General features: G+C 42.8%; 1 protein-coding gene across 1 annotated transcript in view; it reads right to left on the bottom strand.

Annotated features, from left to right (window-relative positions):
• Positions 1 to 24,799, bottom strand: part of DNAJC1 (DnaJ heat shock protein family (Hsp40) member C1) — a 274,628-nt gene that overhangs the window by 162,389 nt on the left and 87,440 nt on the right. The window contains exons 2-3 of the mRNA XM_063921576.1: positions 5,463 to 5,564; positions 5,017 to 5,063 (exon numbers count right to left, since the gene is read on the bottom strand). Coding sequence (XP_063777646.1) covers positions 5,017 to 5,063; positions 5,463 to 5,564 — 149 coding nt within the window. The remainder of the gene's footprint in view (positions 1 to 5,016; positions 5,064 to 5,462; positions 5,565 to 24,799) is intronic.

Genomic DNA, 24,799 nt, shown 5'->3' on the forward strand with positions numbered 1-24,799 from the left:
ATGCACTAATAAAATGCATGCATATACAGAGAATGCACTAATAAAATGCATGCATATACAGAGAATGCACTAATAAAATGCATGCATATACAGAGAATGCACTAATAAAATGCACTAATAAAATGCATGCATATACACAGAATGCACCAATAAAATGCATGCATATACAGGGAATGCACTAATAAAAGGCATGCATATACAGAGAATGCACTAATAAAAGGCATGCATATACAGAGAATGCACTAATAAAATGCATGCATATATATAGAATGTACTAATAGTTATGTGGAGGGAAAAATGTGGATATATTTGTTTATATTCTTAATGAATAAGTACAAATGTAAAATATTAACACAAAATTAAAACAAAATCAGAAACAGCTGAAAATGTGTTTTCTGTACAAAATTAATGAAATAGAAACTTCCTATTAACATGGTTACCATTCCATGCGGTGTAACCGCTAAAATTGTGTAATAATAATAATAATAATAATAATAATAATAATATCTTACAAGTACTCAGTGTAGTGTAACAACAACCTGTATGACTTTTTGTCTTTGCAAATATTCAGAATCCGTTTTCTCTAAATGGGTATTCAATTAGCTGCGGGGTTTACCATGGGGAAATGGGGAAAGGCTATTCAATAGCCTTTTTCCAATGCCTAAAATTCATGATTAAGGTGTGGAAATCCACTGAGCTGCAAAGTTCAATCCGACTTTGGGGATACACACGTGGGGCAATCCCCATTAATCGGTTTGCTCCAGCATGGCAAATATCCACAGGGTTAACCCCATATGAGTTTCACTTACTTGCTTCACTTTACTCTGAACCCTTCAAATATAAATAATGAAATTCTATTTCCGGAGGATTCAACCCATATTTTGTATAGCTTTCAACTACAAAACCCAGCTTCATCTATTTTTATTTTTATAACACGCTTTTGTAATATGGGGACACAGCTTGGGTATTTAAGAATGTTGTAATCATCATTGGGGGGAGGGGGTGCAGAGAAACACCACACAATGTTCGGCTGTGCACAAACTGTATATGTGCCTATTACGCTCCAGCATCACACCTATGGGATGCATAGAGAACCTTGTTGATGGTCATGATGGCACTTTGCAGCCAATGCACAGAACTGCATCAGCCCTTTAAATTACACAATGAATGGTGTACATTAAAATACATTCTAGCCCGGCAAAGGTGAAAAGTATTATAGATGTCATGTATTAACATGATCTGTCTAACAGAAATACATTACTTCCTAATCAATTAGTTCCCTAATGGAAACATGCCACACATTCTTACTTGTACAAGTAACACAGCTGCAAAGAGTTCATTCATAGTTTGTCAAACAGCAATACTATAGGTAACACCAGCACTACATACCATAGCAATGCAATGCAATCGTTAAAAATACATGATGGCTTTTGCTGGTCGAGGTCTTAGAATGAGACAAAATGAAGCAGAAGTTTAAGCCCAAAATTGGACAGAAATAAATTGTAAGGAATCAATTGTGACAATAGACATTTCTTGCCATTATTTTCTGAATCGGTGGAACCTCGCTTAGTGATTGATCCAATAAAAAAAGAGCCTCACAATTCAATCATTAATGTAGTTGTAACGTGTAAGGAATAAGAAGTGTACCGATATTACTGGTCATCTTATGCAGTAACATGATGTGCTGCCTGATTTAGCAAAACCATAGGATCCCCAGATGACATTTCCTCAGTCAATACTGGTCACCCTATGCTTCCATTAAGGTGCCATATGTATCAAACACTCATTGCTATCTATTCTCACTAATCCTGTTAATCCAAACACACTAGGGGGCTATAATTCTAAAGAAAGTAAAACTTGATTATCAGTAGAAAATAACGAAAACTTAAACTAGGTCCAACTCTGGGTTTAGGAAGCTTCAAAAGTTTAGGGGCAAGATGCATTAGCCAGTTTTTAACCTATGAGTGCTCCTGACATTTACATTGTGGACACCAGTGATACAGTGGTGCAGACATTTTTGTAAGCTCCCGAGTAATAAAAATTAATAAATAAAAAATAAAATTCATAATTTGCATTTTTTACTATTATTATTATTATAAAGTCCCCATTTACAATTCAATATACACATATATTCCTTTGTTTAACGTACTTCAGTAATAAACCCTTTATTGCAGCACAATATTAGAATAGCAGAAAACGGGGCCTGCAATATCCAATTCCTAGTTGTCATGGGTCCCACACACACAAAATGTAGAAGTACAGTGCTGTATTAGAAAAGAGGGGCTACAAAATCATCAGTTTGTGATATCTGATAACAGCACTTGTAGTACAACATAAGGAGAACATAACCTAGTGTTAAAGTACTCTGTGTATACAGGTATTCATGCTCACATTAGAACAGACAGCTAGAGGATTATGACAAAATGAAAAAACATTTTTATCAAGTTTAGGATGCATCTCCATTATCCCCTGAAAGCCTAGCATACACTTCTACTAAAAGAAAAACATTAACAGTTTGATAAAAGTAAAATACCTGATGTATAATAACAAAAGACAATATGCCACTATCAGAACAGAGCAAAGAGAAAAAAAAAATACTTTTGGAGGCAATGTTAACACTCCAAGTACCAAATTGGCTGGAAACATATTGTATACCTATGTGCTATGAGCTGTATCAATAAAAGGAACGCTCAATTTCCCTTTCTATTATTCCTGACAGGTTTCATTAACCGTGGTAAAAGAAATCTCCTTTTCTGCATTCATAAATTCCATTTGTCATAAGATGTCTTATCTGAGAGGTTGCACAAAACCAATTACACACAATTAAGGAACAAATGAAAATATAATTAAACAATTTTGGTATTTATTTTAAATACAATATACTAATAACGTGACAAGCAGGCATGTTCATCCTCGGATTGAAATTCCTGCAATAGCATTTTACAACCCGTTCTAAAGAGAAAATGGTTACGATAGGAGTTAAACTAGATTAAAAATAACAAACATTTTAAATTAAATACAGGTAGAAAAAGATCCTTTAGTAGAAGAGCATAGCCGCATGAAAAAATCCAAAAACTATTTTTGCAAATTTCAACAAATTTCACCAACACTCCAGGGGAAAAACAAAACAAAACCCCTATCCTTTCTATACATAATAAAGTAACTATAGGCTACTAACAACAATACACATTAGCAAGACCAACACTGATTTGTCAGTCGTCAGTATACTTCAAGCAGTCACGCAAAATTTCAAATTCTTTCCATTTAAATTAATTTTCCTCCTTGCAAAAAGGTTAACCAGCAAGGCCCTAGCAGTAATGGCTTCTATATTTATATATTTATTTTATCTCAATTACCAAACGGGCCCAAAAGATTAAGTGTTTATGGGGGATTACTACTTGCCTCCAGCAAAATCAAGGCACAAGGCCAAAAAAAAAAAAAAAAAAAAGGTGTACAATAAGACAAGAGGGGGTGGGTGAAGTTGCACGCTAAAATAAATCAAGCAGGCCCTACACACAAAACCGATATCACTATAAGAAAAAGCCAAGAAAGGAGAGGTGCTACAGAGGAGGTTCTTGTACTGTTTTCATTAGGTTTTGTTTCCTTAAAATCGCTAACTTGGACCATTTCAAATGTTAATGTTATTTTTAATACGCCAATAACATTTTGTGCACAGAGGGGTGCAATCCCAGCTTGCTACTTTGAACAATACCGTAAAGCCGAATAATATGATGAATTGGGGTATAGCTTTACAATACATTAAATGGATGAGAATTTTTAGTATGCTGGAAGTGGTAATGTTTTTTTTGCATTTTGGGCACGGATCTGCCATAAACACATTTTAAAGACATTAAGTCACATTTTTGTAAGCTATCTAAGCCTTGTCAAATGATGGATTGCACTTTAAGGGAATGAACTGTGTGAGAGCTCAGTCTAGAACGTGCCTGTATACTGCATTGTCACTGACTGGACCAGCATAGAGATAAAGATCTGCTGCTTGGCAGGGTTTGAAACACACACTTCAACTCTTTCTCCCCTTTGGGGTTGTACAGGGGTTTTGTGCCAGGCATCGAGGCCAAAAAGTGTGTCTAATGAAGTGTCTTAGATGAGTAAATAAGAAATTAATGTTAGCAAACAGCTGATGATAATGCGCACTTTGGAGCCTATGAAGGGTTTGGTATGCTGCCCATACATGTGTCTGCAGTAACATTATAAGGCTGAATCTCAGATCCTATCAATCCTGAATACTGGGTCCTTGAATACAGCACAGAGGTATCTACAAGTACTATCCGTTCACGTGCCGTGTGCAAGAAACAAACACAAAGGCATGTTTAGACTTTACCTCTGGTTCTGCCTCTAACACCTATTATCTACAGTAAGAAATGTCTCCACTGTTCAAACACTCCAATAACCAGTATTTCCGACCTCTAACAGAATGACTCTAAACAGAATGAACGATGAAAACAGCCGGCACATATTCGAAAATTCAATTACAGAATTGAGGAAAGAGGCATTCAATCAAATGCAGTATGCAATTTACAAAATAATAATAATTAAAAAAAAAAAATAATATATATATATATATATACATACACACACACACACACACACACACACACACACACACACACACACACACACACAACACATAACAGTGAACAGAATTAAATAGTAAGGAGGCAATTAGAATGCTACAGAGGAATTCTTTAGCATGTCCCCAAATTCAAAACGAAAACAGAGTGAAAAGGACTGAGGGGTCTATTTACTAAACTTTGGATGGAGATAAAGTGGACGGAGATAAAGTACCAGCCAATCAGCTCCTAACTGCCATGTCACAGGGTGTGTTTGAATAATGACAGTTAGGAGCCAATTGGCTGTTACTTTATCTCAGTCCACTTTATCTCCATCCAAGGCTTAGTAAATAGAACCCTGAATTACAATGCGATAGTGGATTCTACTTGGCAAATTAACAACGCTTCAAATCACAAGAATAATTCAGAAAGCACCCTAACTTACCTTGCTCTCCTTTCTTCATCTTTTAACACTTCATAGATCGCTACCAACTACAATAGAATAACAGAATCAGTTGTGTAATAATAATAATAAATAAACAAAACAAACACAATGATCTATTGAGATTACTGGCTGTCATCGAAGAAATGTTTTTGTTTTTTTTTGTTATTCATGAGTTCGGTGCAAAATACACTAAAATTTATTTAAAGTGAACTTAAACTAAGGAGTCACTGCTCATGCAATCTTAATTAGGCTGCAGAAACCTAAATTACAGTTTTGCCTACCTAAGTAAGAGGATGCTATTAAATTTTTGTGTGATGTTCCTATATCATTACAAAATGACACTATTTGCTAGTAAAGTAAATACAAAATATATATATTTTTTAAATATATACATAATTCAAGCATATAACCGGCTAAAATATTTTATAGAAATCTAAATTACTTACTTCTCGGAACTGAGTTTCTGCGTTTTCCTCCTTGTTCTTGTCTGGATGCAGAGTTAGAGAGAGCTTGCGATAGGCTTTTCGGATGTCAGCAGATGTAGCATCCTGCAAACAAGGAGAGGTGGGAGGGAGATGAGGACACACAAAGCAAACTTTTGTAAAGAAGCTGAAATTCCCAGAACCTCGTTAAGATGTAGAGATAGCCAACCAAGCACAGGACCTAAGGCTATGTAATTTGAGACATCAGCGAAGCAGCCAGAGTGACCCACATGAATGAACAAATTATTCAGCCTAATTTCACTTTCTTCCTAACGTCTCCATGAATATCATATCTTCTCCCTTTTCATGTAAACCTTCGTGCTCAAAAAATATTAACTTGCAAATCCTCACAGGATACAGAAATATCCTGAGACTACATGGTGTTAGTCCAAAGAAAAAATAAGGAAACAAAGTTTTAATTTGCTTTTTTTTCTTCTGCTTCACAGATCACAATAGCTGGCATTTACATTTACAAAGCAGGAGGAACATTCCACAACTCTCAATTATTGCAGAATCTCCAAATCAAAACTTTACAATACTGTAAGTCACACTTTCTGTGCAAATGCTGAGAAATAAGATTTTTTTTAAAGTGTGTATGTATATATATATATATATATAAAATTTATAATTTATAGGATGCAAGTCAAGTACCTTTGAAAGACAGAACTACATAGAACTATTGGGGATTTCTATAATGCATGTTTAATAAAATACAAGAGGTGTGTAATCTCCAGATATTACCTACCAGAGCTACCTGTGCTTCCAGAGCCCAGAATATTTATTATTTTTAAATACATTTACTGGTCAAGGTTAATGAAGGAATAAGCAACAAAACTGCCCTTGGGCTGGTTTACAACATCAGGGTGTAAATATGATTCTGTCAGCTTAAATTCAAAACAACCAGACTTGTATAGGTCATTACTATAACCAGCAGATGTAACAGTATACGCAAGCCTTAACAGGCCATACAAGACAACATGGAAGTGTGACAGCCACCTGATAACTTAAATCAATTTATAAAATGTGCCTACATTGTAGAATATTTCTGGGAAAAAAACATTCTTTTTTTTTTAATGGAAATTTAGTAATTTTTTACAAAATTCAACAACCTTAATCAACAACCTAAAGATGCTTTCCTGGTTTATCGAAACAAAATTAGACGGAAACCATTAAAATCATGATTTTAAAAAAAATCCTGATGTCAGACTATACCTCAGTCAACATAGTAAATCTAAGATTTTGCAACTAAGAAATACAATGAACATTTCTTATTAATTTATTTAGATATATTGAAAAGCTTGAAAAATATAGAAGAAATACCGAAATCATTACACAATGAAAACTTGGATAATTGTTAATTTATTAGTGTTCATGCTATAAGAGCTACTGTACAACATGTAGGATTCCTCTGTTATTGTGTCATATTGTGTTGTGTGCTTGTTTGTATTTTCCTTACTACTTACTCAAAAACAATTTAAAATAAAAAAAATAAAAATAAGAATTATGTAGTTATAGGAGGGAATGCATTCGTTTTTTTGGGTTGCCCGATGCCTCTATTAAACGGTAATGCAGATCGGTCGCTAATGCAGCGGGGCGCCAATTATTTCTGCTCGCATCTTCCTGTGGTTGTGAGCAAAAATGTGCGAAAAGTCTGGCGACACGCAAAAAGTAATGGGTGCCCAGTTATTGGCGCTCCATTGGCAAAACAACTGAATATCGTCTTGTCACTTTATACGGGAGATGGTGCACGAGAGGAATGCGCAAAAACCACTAAACTCTCCCAATAAACTGAATTAAGGTCAAATATATCTGGGCCAATAACCGTTATATGTTTTTTAAAGAAATCTACATTTTCCTCACATTCATCAATCAGGACTGAGTGATTATTATGTACGTGCTTAACGCTAGCGACATTTATTTTCATTTACTTATATAGCGCCAGCATATTCCGTTCTTATTTACAATTGTGAACAAAACAGTAATAAAACAAGACTGGGTAATAACAGAGAGAACAGGTAAGAGGGTTCTGCTGGCGAGCTTACCACAACAACGTATCCACAGACAGACACCAAACACAGAAAACTGTACCAGAGTATTTATGATTGTTATGGAAATGTCCTTTCAGAGGAACATTAGGGTTTGAATCAACCATCCTCCGCTCTCTCTTTCAGATCAACAATGTGGCAACATTTACAATAGAAATGGAAATGAGTATAATTTTACCAAGTGTTCCGAACATCCCACTCTAATTTCAGGACCCAAAGTTATTACACTTAATAGTGACCATAAAACAAATTTGTGACATTTTCAAAGCAGAAAATAATGCGACAATAGAAATAGATTCAGTTAAAAGGTTCACGGAGTGAACATAAAGGTCTTACAACATAAAGATATTCTGCCACTTGATAAAGAAGAGTTACTGAGCAACAAAGCAGCAAACACAGGCAGTAACCAAATCACAGGCATGGCAGACAGGACAGAGTGCTAGAAATGGATTTCAGGCTGTGTTTTCAGCAATCCCATCTCCTGTGTAGGTTACAGAAACAGTCAAAATAACCACAAAGGTGTGAAATGTACAATTTGGCGCCAACAAATTAGTCGCATGTATGGTCGGACGTAATATTACTGATCCCATGTAATTAAATAGTTACTGATTTGTATGTCGCTAATATCACTAAACACACTGTCTGGCTTTCTAATCTCACTGCATACTCAGCAGCCTTGTGTGTAGTTAGCACCATTTACAATTGTTGCCAGCAGGTATAACACAGCTCCGCTGAGTTCCCGATATGGACTACGACTATGTCCAGTAGCCGGCCGTGCGTCACCTTCTGGTATACGACACTACATTCTCCATTATGCAGTGCGTATCAGTTCTAAATTAGGGACAAATTTACGGATAACATTTTAGGAAATCTTTCCCTATGATTTGTCAAGCTAAACCTGGATGTGGAACAGAGCAAACTAGCAGATGTACGGCCGGAAGGGGTGGTCTTCAGTATGCCGACTGACGGGATCCCCGCGCACAGTATACCGGCGCCGGGATCCCGACAGCCGGCATACCGACACTTATTCTCCCTCATGGGGGTCCACGACCCCCCTGAAGGGAGAATAAAATAGCGTAGCACGCCACCGTGCCCGTAGCGTGGCGAGCGCAGTGAGCCCGCAAGGGGCTCATTTGCGCTCGCCACACTCTCGGTAAGCCGGCGGTCGGGCTCCCGGCGCCGGTATGCTGGTCGCCGGGAGCCCGACCGCCGGCATATCGTAGTGAACCCGCAGGAAGAATTGGGCAAATATAAAGTTGGGATTTGGTACATAAAATGAAAAACACTAATACCCCTTTCAGATTAGTATAAATTTCCAGGGACTTTGGTTAGTCAAAAAGGGTCCAAAAAGTATATCCAGGTCGAGAGTCACGTAATTTCCTCCCAGGTCGCAACCTGGGTTGAAGCCAGAATCAACCTGGGATGCGGTGCAGTGTGAACGGGTAAGCTGGGTCAAGGCGACCCAATACCTGTTCTCTGCATAGGAGGAGTTGGCGTTTAAAGATCATCATCTCCATGTGCCGCCCCCTGTAGCGTCGGCGGTGAAGTCACCAACGTGGCAATATGCCAGGTTTGGCAGTGATCTGAAAATGGGTCACAAGCCAGGTCGCACCTGGGAAGCACCAGTGTACAAATTCCCAGGTGCAACCCGGCTCAGCGAATGTGAAAGGGGTATGACACACCCTCTATTGGGGGTAAATTTACTAAGGTGGGAGATTTTTAGAACTGGTGATGTTGCCCATAGCAACCAATCAGATTATATCTTTTATCTGTTAGAAGCAGCTAGATAAATGGTAAGTAGAATCTGATTGGTTGCCATGGGCAACATCACCAGTTCTAAAAATCTCCCACCTTAGTAAATTTACCCCCTGTACTGTAGTATCATTGTCTATTAAACGCATGTTTTCCATTTTGTGCACCAAATTCCAACTCTATATATACAGAACCCATTTTTAGTAAGGAGTGACCTCCTATTTACTGATATCTGCAGCCAAACCTTCCCCCTTTTCAACTCAGACAAAATGCTACTTTCCACATCTCTTCATCTCTTTGGGAGGCTTGATACATTCCCCTAACCCCCCCCCCCCCCTCCTTCCCAGGTCAACCCTGTTCACGCTGCACCTGTGTCTGGACAGTGGCACTTCCCATATGTGGGTCTACAGAATACACAGCCAATCAGCAGCCTATTAGCACAACCAGGGTTGTTCACACTGAAGCTGAATGTGGTCGGACACAGGAATAATCCTGTTAGCGACCCAGGTAGTGGATCCAGCTCGAGCCTTTCACAATAACCCAGGTTATTCGCCCAGTGTGAAAAGAGGTTTAACTGGGTGGGAATAAAATAGTGTGCTCCAACTTGGCAAGCAAGCATTTGATTGGTCAAAACACAGCACCTGGTGCATCAAATTTCTCAAAGCCCAATCTCGATCACAATCTCTATAGGAGAAAGTGTGTCCAACACGAATTGCCGAATATCATTAAACAGATACGATTGCATCATAACATATACTGATCAGCATGCTAAAAAGGCAAACTCTTGTGAACTGCTACAACAAGCCCAGGAATAATCAATTAGGTGCGAGTTTTCCAAAAACCTCACTTCGCTGGGATTTTCCAGCATGCACAAGATTTTTGGTATTCAATTGGGTGCAGGGTTTTTCTTTTTATGGAGGACGCTTGATATTTTTTTTTGAGCACCTCGAGCATAACTTTATTTTTAGGAAAAATTAGAGGAACTTGCTTCAGAATCCCTAAGACACCCTCTTCCCCCTTAATGACTAAGTAAACAATTCAAAGTTTCCAGTTAGCTTAGTCAGTCCTTAATTACTCACCTTCTGCAGCACTGTCTTCTTCCTCCGTATCCTGACAGGCTGGCCTTCTGCACCAGCGGTGCGCGTGATCCCTGTGACCCCCTGTAAGGTGTGTGTGTGTGTGTGTGCGCTCCCCAGTGTGTATCCGGTGACAGCAGCAGCGAAAACTACATCTCCCATAAGCCTCCTCCCCTCCCAGCAGCCTGGAAGGACGACTCAGCATGGAGGGGAGCTGACAGAAGACCTGAAGTGAACAGCAGAGTGGCCGCACACACACGCACAGTAAGTACCTAGTGTTCTGTGGCTGCATTTTTTTATTCCGCCCAGCGAGATTTTGAAAAAAAAAAAAACCCCTGCAGCCACTTGTTTTATTGAATACTGCGGGTATCGGCAGCGCACATACCTGTGGTAATTCAAATTTGGTTGCAGGTTGTTGTTTTGTTGTTTTTTTTTGGGGGGGGGGGGGGGGGTTTGCGGTAATTGAATATTCCTGACTTGAGTGGCATTTTGGAGCTAAGAACTACCAACTTGGCATAATGATGTCCAGAGCCGAGCCATTCATATGTGCACAATCACAATCTATAGATCTTTACGGTTTCACTATCTATTCCTTATATCAGTATGACAGAAGCTGCTCTACACAGGGGAAAAGGTGATTTTTTTCTTCACACAAGATGAATTTTCTTTTCAACTCCGCTACGTAAAAAAATATAAAAAAAATTCCAAGGCGTCTAAACGGTAAATGGGCCACACAAAAAAACACCACTACATTCAAAATGGTTTAGAAATAGCTTTCATAAAAATGCTTAATAAAACTATAGCGAGTGAAAGTGCTGCAAGGATAATTGAGAATGAATAGTATTTTCTTCTGTACTCATAAAGGACACAGCAACCCAAGCTGCAGACATATAATGTTTCCATGCTAGCTTTATTTTTCGTTGGGTGCACCTATAACAAAATGGTGACACTTTTACTGATCATTCCCATATAGGATATACAAGATTTTCATTAAAAAGAGTTACCCTTCTGAGACAGTATCCCCGCTGACGTTGCGGGGGAAGGTTGCGTTTGACTGCAGTGATTTTTCCCCCCAACAAGTTATTCACTCTTTCGCCTATTTTTGTGATGGCTGATTCACACGAACAATGTGCTGCTGTAAAGTTTTGTTTGGATTGCCGTTTTGTTTCTGGTTCGTAACCGTAGCACCAAGTTCCTTCAAAGCATGGCCGCAAATCGTTTCATGCCCAAGTCCTCAGTTAAAATGTGCTTCTGAAAACTCCATGAAATCCCAGTCAACTCCATGAGGTCATTAATGATCAGACGCCTATCTTCCAGAGTGGCTTGACGCATCTTTTACCCAAAAGGCAACAAAACTTAACAGCAGCACATTGTGCTTGTGAATAAGCAATCACAAAAATAGGCGAAAGAGTTAATAACCCCCTAGTACACGATCCCTGTTTCTATTAGGTACCCCCTCGTGTATGTATATGTGTACATATATATTTTTATTTATTTATTCATTTATTAACAGTTCCTTCCATAGCGCAGCATATTCTGTTGCGCTTTACAATTGGAAACAACAAAACAAAACTGGGTAATAACAAACACTCATAAAGGCAGGAATGCTCACAAGCAGTGATCGCAAAAACTCGCTATAGTGCGTATTTTACCTGATCTTGAGGACCAGGGACTCCGTTTTAAAAAAAGGGAGGGTCCCTGTGGAGGTGCTCCACTGGGATTTTGGCTATAAGTTTAATGAATGACGTCTCCCTTGCACGGCTGCAGAGAGGACTATAAAAGTGAAGGAGGAGCCAATCAGGCAAGGGAGACATATTCATTAAACCTGGCAGCCGGCTGAGGAGGACGTGGTGACCCTTTACTCCCTCATCTACCTCTAGTGGCAGTGTAGATTGCAGAGCCGGAGGGTGTGGCATATTGTCATGTCATACGCCGGGACATCAAGACTGCAGGGGAAGCGGCGGCGTCTATCCCGCTGCCGAGAGCTATGAACCGGAGACTTCCTGCATCTGCCACCCGCAGCCTCGTGCATCTGCTGGGGGACCTGGCCTCGCTATCACCACCCAGCGTGGAGTACTGTCGACAGGACTCCCACGCGGGTGGTGTACTGCTGTAATGGCCGGGAGTGCAGATGTCCTGACTGCTCCTGCTGGGCTCCAGTGATGAGGTGCAGCTGCATCCCGCTGTAACTCCCCTGCCCAACCTGCCTTTGCTTCATTCACGCTTTCTAGGAGCTGCTAATGACACTATAGCCGAGGTGATGGTGAGTCCCGGGGTCAGATAGTGTGGACACGCAGTGCTTCTGGTACCACACTCCCTTCCCCCCCAATCTTATGCTCTGTACCGTATATCCCTTTGTATACAGTGCACTCTACGTTATTTTCTATTGACTCCCATTTCATTAATTTGTAAGGGGCTGTTTGTATTGCCTCCAACTAAGCTAACTATACATACACTACAATCTGTGTATTGCCCTCTCTCTCTCAGGTGGGTTTATTAATTTAAATTTGTAGCCAACCCTAGTGGAGCGAGTTCCCGGGGACCCACCCTTTTTTAAAAAGAACATATGCCGCCAGCAGGGAGCCACGCTCAGGGGTTAAATTGTTACGCCTCCATCTGCCCACCTACTAGTTCCTCCCGCGGCAAGCAGCAGCTGCAGCCTACGGTGACATTGGAGAGCTGCTGGAATCCCTATTCCCGTGACCTCAGCGCTGCCCCACAGACTGCACGGATTTGCCACCGGCGGAGGGGAGCTGGGAGGAGAGAGCCACCAGAACGTACTACCCCCCTGATCAGTGATCCAGACAGGCCGATGCCTCACCTTACGGAGACCCCAAACAGAGGCCAGGACTGCCTCTTCCTCCTTAACCCGAGTACTGTCTGCCCCCAACACCCCTTCTTGCCCCCCAGCACTACCCCAGCTGCTATCTACCCTTAGCCCCTAACTACCCCCAGCACTGCCTCCCCCTTAGCCCCTTCCTTGCACCTCAACACTATCCCAACCGCTGTCTGTACTTATCCCCTCTCTACCTCCAACACTGCCTGCAATTACCCCCTTTACCCTATCTTCTCACTGCCTCTACCTCCAGCTCTAATCAGCTTTTCCCTACCTCTCCCCCATAATCTGTGTTGTGACCCAGAAACTGTGGAGTAGGACCCCAATTTTTTAATGTAATGGGCCCCTGAAACCCACACATTTTTTCCCTCGTCGTGATCACTGACAAGCTTACAATCTATTGGGAAATAGGCATTGATACACAAGGATATGTGCTATCCATTGCATAACTGTCCACCAGGTTGCAAAGGTTCTTGGTGGGCTGTATGATGAAGTCACACAGCAACATTGGCATCGAATCAGGAGTATGGCAAAGTAAAGTTAGAGGAAATAAGTGAGGATATGTGTGGACTATACAGAGGGGATGTAACTGGATAGGAAAGATTATGATGGTTGAAGGAACGTATCTGGAATGTGATAAGAAAGCCTGAAGAGGTGAGTTTTCAGGTAACACTTGAAGGTTTGGTGACTAGGGGTGAGTTTTATTGTGCGTGGTAGGGCATTCCACAGAGTGGGTGGAGCCAGAAGAAATTCCTGCAATCATTAATGGGAGCAAATAATGAGTATGGATGAAAAACACAGATCTTGTGAAGAGCGGAGAGGTTGGGTTGGGAGTTTTTTTGGATAAGCGGAGAGATGTACATTGGTGTAGCTTGGTTAATGGGCTTGTGTGTGAGTAAAAGTATTTTATATTGAATACGGCAGAATACAGGTTATCAATGGAGCGACTAATATAGTGGATATGCAGATGATGAACGTCTAGCGAGGAAGATTAGCCTTGCAGCTGCATTCAGAATGGATTGTAGTGGCGAGAGTCTCTGTTTGGTAAGACCTGTAAGAAGACTATTGCAATAATCAATGCGGGAGATAATTAGTGCATAGATTACAGTGTCTATTTTGGATGTTTTTTTTAGAAGTATGTAACATGATATTGAGACTGAATGTGGGGAACAAAGGACAGTTCAGAGTCAAGGACGACATCTAGGCAGCAAGCTTGTGGGGTAGGATTGTCGAGTTCTCAACAGTAATAGAGATATCAGGTTGGTAACTACTATTGGCCAGTGGAAAAATAATTAACTGTTTTGAAAATACTAAGTTTGAGGTGGCGAGATGAAATCCAAGATGAAAATGTACACTGACCAATACAGATGGTGACAAATCTGAGGATAGGTAGACTTGAGTATCATCTGCGTACAGATGATACTGAAATCCAAAAGAGCTGATTAGTTTGCCAAGAGATGTGGTATAGATTGAGAAAAGCAGATGACCTAAGACTGAGCCTTGCGGATCTCCAACTGAAAGAGGTAGTGAAGAGGAAGTGGATTCACAGAAGCAAACACTGAAGGAGCAATTAAATAGGTAGGATAGGAACCAAAAAAGGGCTCTGTCTTGAAGACCTAGAAATTGTAGTGTTTGTATGAGAAGAGAGTGGTCAACAGTATCAAAAGCAGCAGAGAGAACTAGAAGAATAAGAAGTGAGTAATGGTCTTGTGTGTAATCTTCCTGATGAAGCTCAGCTACCAGTAGCGTATGAGACAAAACGCATTGAAGAAAGGTGATAACTAGAACTCTCTCCTGCTCCTGATGTTATACTCCTGACTTTAGGGGGCTGATTCAATTGTTTCCTGCGCCCCCTGCTGGGCATCTATAGGAATGGGTTCCTATTGGCGCTAGTCAATTGTTGCTCCAATCAGATACCCATAAGCCACGGCAGTTTTTTCTCACAGCCTCTGGAGGTGCAAGAAAAAATGTGTTAAAAAGTCTGTAGTTTGGGCACCAAACCCGGACTTTGGATGCTCAATCAAGCTCTTTAATGGGTTTAGCCACTTTGCGCAGCTAAACTCGATGCAGTCAGGCTCCTTAACTACGAATGGGTGTCTGATTGGAGCAACAATTGAATAGCTCCAATAGATACCCAGCAGCGGGCGCAAGAAACAATTGAATCAGACCCTAGGACTCTACGATAAGCTACCTGTTTTAGGACATCCGCATGATATGAAGCAAACTTCTTTATAAACATGTATAGGGACCATAAAGAGGAAGGAATATATTTTACATTGGGTTTCCTGACATCGTGTGGCTGTATACTGATATGACACTTTCTCTACCGGGCTTTGGCATGAACTTAGAAAATACTTCACCTGCATGCGGACTATTTTGAGTGTTGGTTCTATATTAATATAAATAAATAAATAAAAATGTAATTATCCTTGAGAGGAATATGCTGATGCCTGGATCCATTTTTAAACACCCCCATTCTTCAGCCTCAAAGCTGAATAGGACTTGTGCTGCTCCGTTACTAGCAATATCCAATCAAGCATGAGATTCAGAGGACGCAAGTGCTGGGCAGTGAATGAATATTCACGTTATTCATATCAGCCACACAATACTGCACACCAGTTCTCTGCACAAGTAGGGATTTAAGTCGTGAGATAATCAATTTAATAGAGTCCGATATACTGTATACATGGTAACTGCTATCTATGTTTTAATCATGACTTAATCATTCATGATCATCCCACTTTAATGGACCACCAAACCCAATGATAACGGAAGGGCATTTCTCCTGTAAGGAGCCGTTCAGAGCCTAGTATGGCTGAAAGCAGCTTGCAGCAGTGTTTAGAATGAAGGTGCACATCATATCCATTTTTATATAAACAACCGTGAATAGCAGAAGATGACTTCGGTCCATATTAAACAAACCTTTAAATTAAATGACCAATAAAGAACTAACTTTCCTCTCCATCTCTGCTAAAAAGCAAAGTATGACTTCCCCACTCTGTTGCAGCAATAGCTTATACACTTGCCACATCTACAGGACAGTGTCTGAATGGGAACTACAATCATTTCAGCTACTATAATATCACAGACTCGCCTCCTGTGCAGAAACCAATCCAGGCTGCACACTTCTGCAGATCATGTGTACAAGGCTGTGTTACATAATCTACCTCTGCTGCAAGAGTTGGGAGCATGGTGACAAATTTAATTAAGTATAAAAACTTCAGTTATTCCAGGTTAATTATTATCAAGCAACCAGGGGCATAGCCAGAACATCGTTGTCCCCATAGCAACATTTTCTGAACCAAAGTAGAGCCATAATTAATGTTACAGTATGTCCAAAGTATTGCCCTAGTTTATAGTATGAACCAGTTGTGCCCCAGTTCACATAATGAGGGGTAATAAACTGCCTGCCAATTCCTTCACCTGGCCGAATCTGCGTGGCAGCCGCCGCACTTTATGGCAACGGAATCTCGCACAAAAGACAAAAGTGTTGGCTACCCCCATAGGGGGTGCGGAGGCCATGCTGCATTCTGGAGCATGGTATCGCTAATGACAGCGCCAGATCTTCCTGCATGTTCAAAAGATCAGGGGCTGTCACTAGCGATCCGCGGATGCGTGCATTGTCCTTGGTCATACACACGGACCAATTGCACGATGTGTCAATCCGTTTGATCGGGAACGCCCACTTCGCGGCTGTAATCGACCCGCGTTTATGCAGCTTTAGTCATCGGCCTCTAAAGCGAAACGTAATATTTTGAAGCAATTTGCGCTACACATTGGGACCAGATTTCTGATCTGATACATTGCTAAAAACTTCTACTCTTGCCCCAGAAACAGAGGTCCAAACAAAGTTATTAGTACGGGGGTGTTTTGTTATTTATCCTTTATATTTTGTAAAGGTTTGCATGCTCATAAGCATGTCTTTTATATCCTTTTTATGAAGCTATAAACTTTCACATGTCGTGTCCTTGATCTAAACAGATGCACAGAGAATAATTATTTGATTTTGACACCATAAGTTAAATGTGCACCATGTGGCAAGTTTGCGTGTTGTTCCTAATGCTTCAGGTGGCTGCCACCTCGTTTCAAATGTGTGGACTTTAGGGTGCAACTGCCCTCAATTGTGTAACCCACATAAAAGGTGTGCGAGAAAGAATGTTGCTTGCACCCACAGCCAAGTGGCATAATAAAAGAAACGCACAGGATGGTAGCAGCTGGGAGACTTCTCTTTTAGAGCACTGGTGCTTGGATTAATACGCCTGAACAAACAGTGGGGCAGATGTATTAAGCCTGGAGAAGTGATAAAGCAGTGATAAGTGCAAGGTGATAATGCACTAGCCAATCAGCTCCTAACTGTAAATTTACATATTGGAGCCGATTGGCTGGTACGTTATCACCTTCCACTTATCACTGCTTTATCACTTCTCCAGGCTTAATGCATCTGCCCAGTATCTCAGTGAAAAGTATCACAGTCTTTCAATTATAAACTATAAATGCTTATTTTTATTTTTTTTACAGACATAATTGCAAACCGGTTTCTTTCCTGATTTTCTTTCCCAATTTTTATTTGCCTATTGTCTATTTAGATGCCAATATGTAAAAAGTAGGGAAAATAATCTGATGTCAACCTCTATCAGTACAGAGGTAGTAAAAATAAGATTTTACTCACCGGTAAATCTATTTCTCGTAGTCCGTAGTGGATGCTGGGACTCCGTAAGGACCATGGGGAATAGCGGCTCCGCAGGAGACTGGGCACAACTAAAAGAAAGCTTTTGGTCTAACTGGTGTGCACTGGCTCCTCCCTCTATGACCCTCCTCCAGACTTCAGTTAGGATACTGTGCCCGGAAGAGCTGACACAATAAGGAAGGATTTTGAATCCCGGATAAGACTCATACCAGCCACACCAATCACACCGTATAACTCGTGATACAATACCCAGTTAACAGTATGACAATAACTGAGCCTCTCAACAGATGGCTCAACAATAACCCTTTAGTTAAACAATAACTATATACAAGTATTGCAGACAATCCGCACTTGGGATGGGCGCCCAGCATCCACTACGGACTACGAGAAATAGATTTACCGGTGAGTAAAATCTTATTTTCTCTGACGTCCTAAGTGGATGCTGGGACTCCGTAAGGACCATGGGGATTATACCAAAGCTCCCAAACGGGCGGGAGAGTGCGGATGACTCTGCAGCACCGAATGGGCAAACTCTAGGTCCTCCTCAGCCAGGGTGTCAAACTTGTAGAATTTAGCAAATGTGTTTGACCCCGACCAAGTAGCTGCTCGGCAAAGTTGTAGAGCCGAGACCCCTCGGGCAGCCGCCCAAGAAGAGCCCACCTTCCTCGTGGAATGGGCTTTCACTGATTTAGGATGCGGCAGTCCAGCCGCAGAATGTGCAAGCTGAATCGTACTACAGATCCAGCGAGCAATAGTCTGCTTTGAAGCAGGTGCACCCAACTTGTTGGGCGCATGCAGGATAAATAGCGAGTCAGTCTTTCTGACTCCAGCTGTCCTGGAAACATACATTTTCAGGGCCCTGACTACGTCCAACAACTTGGAAGCCTCCAAGTCTTTAGTAGCCGCAGGCACCACGATAGGTTGGTTCAGATGAAAGGCTGATACCACCTTAGGGAGAAATTGGGGACGAGTCCTCAATTCTGCCCTATCCATATGGAAAATCAGATAAGGGCTTTTACATGACAAAGCCGCCAATTCTGATACACGCCTGGCCGAAGCCAAGGCCAACAACATGACCACTTTCCACGTGAGATATTTCAATTCCACGGTTTTAAGTGGCTCAAACCAATGTGACTTTAGGAAATCCAACACCACGTTGAGATCCCAAGGTGCCACTGGAGGCACAAAAGGGGGCTGAATATGCAGCACTCCCTTAACAAAAGTCTGAACTTCAGGTAGTGAAGCCAGTTCTCTCTGGAAGAAAATCGATAGAGCTGAAATCTGGACCTTAATGGAACCCAACTTTAGGCCCATAGTCACCCCTGACTGTAGGAAGTGCAGAAAACGGCCCAGCTGAAATTCCTCCGTTGGGGCCTTCCCGGCCTCACACCACGCAACATATTTTCGCCAAATGCGGTGATAATGGTTTGCGGTCACTTCTTTCCTAGCTTTAATCAGCGTAGGAATGACTTCCTCCGGAATGCCCTTTTCCTTCAGGATCCGGTGTTCAACCGCCATGCCGTCAAACGCAGCCGCTGTAAGTCTTGGAATAGACAGGGCCCCTGCTGCAGCAGGTCCTGTCTGAGCGGCAGAGGCCATGGGTCCTCTGAGATCATTTCTTGAAGTTCCGGGTACCAAGTTCTTCTTGGCCAATCCGGAACAATGAGTATAGTTCTTACTCCTCTTCTCCTTATTATCCTCAGTACCTTTGGTATGAGAGGAAGAGGAGGGAACACATAAACCGACCGGTACACCCACGGTGTCACTAGAGCGTCCACAGCTATCGCCTGAGGGTCTCTTGACCTGGCGCAATATCTTTCTAGCTTTTTGTTTAGGCGGGACGCCATCATGTCCACCTGTGGCCTTTCCCAACGGTTTACAATCAGTTGGAAGACTTCTGGATGAAGTCCCCACTCTCCCGGGTGGAGGTCGTGCCTGCTGAGGAAGTCTGCTTCCCAGTTGTCCACTCCCGGAATGAACACTGCTGACAGTGCTAACACGTGATTTTCCGCCCATCGGAGAATCCTTGTGGCTTCTGCCATCGCCGTCCTGCTTCTTGTGCCGCCCTGTCGGTTTACATGGGTGACTGCCGTGAGGTTGTCTGACTGGATCAGTACCGGCTGGTTTTGAAGCAGGGGTTTTGCCTGACTTAGGGCATTGAAAATGGCCCTCAGTTCCAGAATATTTATGTGTAGGGAAGTCTCCTGACTTGACCATAGTCCTTGGAAGTTTCTTCCCTGTGTGACTGCCCCCCAGCCTCGAAGGCTGGCATCCGTGGTCACCAGGACCCAGTCCTGTATGCCGAATCTGCGGCCCTCTTGAAGATGAGCACTTTGCAGCCACCACAGCAGAGACACCCTGGTCCTTGGAGACAGGGTTATCAGCCGATGCATCTGAAGATGCGATCCGGACCACTTGTCCAACAGGTCCCACTGAAAGGTTCTTGCATGGAACCTGCCGAATGGAATTGCTTCGTAGGAAGCTACAATTTTTCCCAGGATTCGCGTGCAGTGATGCACCGACACCTGTTTTGGTTTTAGGAGGCCTCTGACTAGAGATGACAGCTCCTTGGCCTTCTCTTCCGGGAGAAACGCTTTTTTCTGTTCTGTGTCCAGAACCATCCCCAGGAACAGTAGACGTGTCGTAGGGACCAGCTGTGACTTTGGAATATTTAGAATCCAACCGTGCTGTTGTAGCACCTCCCGAGATAGTGCTACCCCGACCAACAACTGCTCCCTGGACCTCGCCTTTATCAGGAGATCGTCCAAGTACGGGATAATTAAAACTCCCTTCTTTCGAAGGAGTATCATCATTTCGGCCATTACCTTGGTAAATACCCTCGGAGCCGTGGATAGACCAAACGGCAACGTCTGGAATTGGTAATGACAATCCTGTACCACAAATCTGAGGTACTCCTGGTGAGGATGGTAAATGGGGACATGCAGGTAAGCATCCTTGATGTCCAGTGATACCATGTAATCCCCCTCGTCCAGGCTTGCAATAACCGCCCTGAGCGATTCCATCTTGAACTTGAATTTTTTTATATATGTGGTCAAGGATTTCAAATTTAAAATGGGTCTCACCGAACCGTCCAGTTTCGGTACCACAAACATTGTGGAATAGTAACCCCGTCCTTGTTGAAGTAGGGGCACCTTGACTATCACCTGCTGGGAATACAGCTTGTGAATTGCTTCTAGCACTGCCTCCCTGCCTGAGTGAGTTATTGGCAAGGCAGATTTGAGAAAACGGCGGGGGGTAGACGTCTCGAATTCCAGCTTGTACCCCTGAGATACTACTTGAAGGATCCAGGGATCCACCCGTGAGCGAGCCCACTGATTGCTGAAGTTTTTGAGACGGGCCCCCACCGTACCTGGCTCCGCCTGTGGAGCCCCAGCGTCATGCGGTGGACTTGGAGGAAGCGGGGGAGGACTTTTGCTCCTGGGAACTGGCTGTATGCTGCAGCTTTTTCCCTCTACCTCTGCCTCTGGGCAGAAAGGACGCGCCTTTAACCCGCTTGCCCTTATGGGGCCGAAAGGACTGTACCTGATAATACGGTGCTTTCTTTGGCTGTGAGGGAACATGGGGTAAAAATGCTGACTTCCCAGCTGTTGCTGTGGAAACGAGGTCCGAGAGACCATCCCCTAACAACTCCTCACCCTTATAAGGCAAAATTTCCATGTGCCTTTTAGAATCTGCATCACCTGTCCACTGCCGAGTCCATAACCCTCTCCTGGCAGAAATGGACATTGCACTTATTTTAGATGCCAGCCGGCAAATATCCCTCTGTGCATCTCTCATGTATAAGACTGCGTCTTTAATATGCTCTACGGTTAGCAATATAGTGTCCCTGTCTAGGGTATCAATATTTTCCGACAGGGAATCTGACCACGCAGCTGCAGCACTGCACATCCATGCTGAAGCAATAGCTGGTCTCAGTATAATACCTGTGTGTGTATATACAGACTTCAGGATAGCCTCCTGCTTTCTATCAGCAGGCTCCTTTAGGGCGGCCGTATCCGGAGACGGTAGTGCCACCTTCTTTGACAAGCGTGTGAGCGCTTTATCCACCCTAGGGGATGTTTCCCAACGTGACCTATCCTCTGGCGGGAAAGGGTACGTCATTAGTAACCTTTTAGAAATTACCAGTTTTTTTATCGGGGGAAGCCCATGCTTCTTCACACACTTCATTTAATTCCTCAGATGGAGGAAAAGCTACTGGTAGTTTTTTCTCTCCAAACATAATACCCTTTTTTGTGGTACCTGGGGTAACATCAGAAATGTGCAACACATTTTTCATAGCCTCAATCATGTAACGTGTGGCCCTATTGGAAGTTACATTAGTCTCATCGTCGTCGACACTGGAGTCAGTATCCGTGTCGACATCTGTGTCTTCCATCTGAGGTAGCGGCCGTTTTAGAGCCCCTGATGGCTTTTGAGACGCCTGGGCAGGCACTGGCTGAGAAGCCGGCTGTCCGATACTTGGTATGTCGTCAAACCTTTTATGTAAGGAGTCGACACTGTCACGTAATTCCTTCCACATAACCATCCACTCAGGTGTCGGCCCCGCAGGGGGTGACATCACATTTATCGGCATCTGCTCCGCCTCCACATAAGCCTCTTCATCAAACATGTCGACACAGCCGTAACGACACACCGCACACACACAGGGAATGCTCTGACAGAGGACAGGACCCCACAAAGCCCTTTGGGGAGACAGAGAGAGAGTATGCCAGCACACACCAGAGCGCTATATAACACAGGGATGAACACTATAACTGAGTGATTTTCCCTTATAGCTGCTTAAATATATATTGCTGCGCCTAAATTTAGTGCCCCCCCTCTCTTTTTTACCCTTTGTAGCTTGAAACTGCAGGGGAGAGCCTTGGAGCGATCCTTCCAGCGGAGCTGTGAGGAAAAATGGCGCCAGTGTGCTGAGGGAGATAGCCCCGCCCCTTTTTCGGCAGACTTTCTCACGCTTTTTTATGGATTTTGGCAGGGGTATTTTTCACATATATAGCCTCTGGGACTATATATTGTGATTATTTGCCAGCCAAGGTATTAATATTGCTGCTCAGGGCGCCCCCCCCCCCCAGCGCCCTGCACCCATCAGTGACCGGAGTGTGAGGTGTGCATGAGGAGCAATGGCGCACAGCTGCAGTGCTGTGCGCTACCTTGTTGAAGACCGAAGTCTTCTGCCGACGATTTTCAGGACCATCTTCATGCTTCTGGCTCTGTAAGGGGGACGGCGGAACGGCTCCGGGACCGGACGATCGAGGTCGGGCCCTGTGTTCGATCCCTCTGGAGCTAATGGTGTCCAGTAGCCTAAGAAGCCCAAGCTAGCTGCAAGCAGGTAGGTTCGCTTCTTCTTCCCTTAGTCCCTCGTAGCAGTGAGTCTGTTGCCAGCAGATCTCACTGAAAATAAAAAACCTAAAATATACTTTCTTTTCTAGGAGCTCGGGAGAGCCCCTAGTGTGCATCCAGCTCAGCCGGGCACAAGATTCTAACTGAAGTCTGGAGAAGGGTCATAGAGGGAGGAGCCAGTGCACACCAGTTAGACCAAAAGCTTTCTTTTAGTTGTGCCCAGTCTCCTGCGGAGCCGCTATTCCCCATGGTCCTTACGGAGTCCCAGCATCCACTTAGGACGTCAGAGAAATGACTGATAAAAACAAAGAAGCTGGACCATCATTAGCTCATAGTACCATGGCTCCTGAACAATAATTCATACATATCAGGTCTGCTAAACAATGGATATTGTTCCTATACCAAGCCAACATGAAGGTTGCAGGTTTTTGAAAAAATATGGACTTTTCTTTGTCAATAGCCTTTGAACTCCTGGATGGATCTGGGTTTATAGCACAACCTGCAATATCGTCAAGATGCGACTGTGTAATGCAACGCAGTGATAGAGCGAGATTGTTGAACACAAGTCAAAAGGGCTTCCAAATAGCGTTAGTCTGTCCAACCCTTATAATTTATTCTTGTGGTATAACAAATGGTGACAGGAAGATATTTCTATGGGGATTTAAAACCAGTGTGCAGAGTACCCAACAAAAGGTTTAAAATGCAAAGAATATTATGGCTGATTTTCCACTACAATCTGATGGGGATAAATACATGAGGAAAGCATTGACCAAGTGACACAACCTCTTGTATTGTGTGCAGTACAGGAACCTTTCGACAAGGGAAGAGAGAGCTCTCTGTTACAAAAATTGTGGATGATAAGGGACCAAATGTTGTACACCTGTATAATAGAACTATGACAGCTTGTTCAGATTGAGGATTCGTACACAGCACTCCTAATAGGATTCCAGAATCCATAAAACGGTTTTATACAGCAGGGACGTAGACCAATCAGCAGACCTACTATACACGGACTTCCTACACCATTCTCATCTGAGGACACAAGTGAAACCTTGCACAAGTAAATACTGGTCAGTATTTTACAATAAGAGGGGGCAATATCAGTGTCACATGCCCTCACAAAAATGAACATAGCTGTCTACAGCCGGGTACACACTGGGATGATGTGTCCCCAGCTGATATATTGGCCCAAAGGGCCGACATATCAGATCCTGGGTACATATTGAGCGATGTAATGAAGAGCGACATATTGCTTTTTCCTTCATTACACAAGCTGCGGTCACTAGCTCTATTGCTGGGTTTGATATGCAGCACATCAAACCTGGTGATGTTGCTAGCGACCACCAGCGCCTGCATATCGGACAAACATACTGAGCGATATCCTGGATATGTCATTCCGAATCGGTCCAAAACAACATCAGGCCGATATCGGCACAGTGTGTACCCAGCTGACCTCGGAGGATATTATTCCAGTAAGAATTATGTCTATTACAGGGTTTGGCGGGTTCAGCTCTACAGTACCATTGGCACTGGTTAGAGGGAGG

Source organism: Pseudophryne corroboree, chromosome 5 (assembly GCF_028390025.1).
Source record: "Pseudophryne corroboree isolate aPseCor3 chromosome 5, aPseCor3.hap2, whole genome shotgun sequence".
NCBI lineage: Eukaryota > Metazoa > Chordata > Amphibia > Anura > Myobatrachidae > Pseudophryne > Pseudophryne corroboree.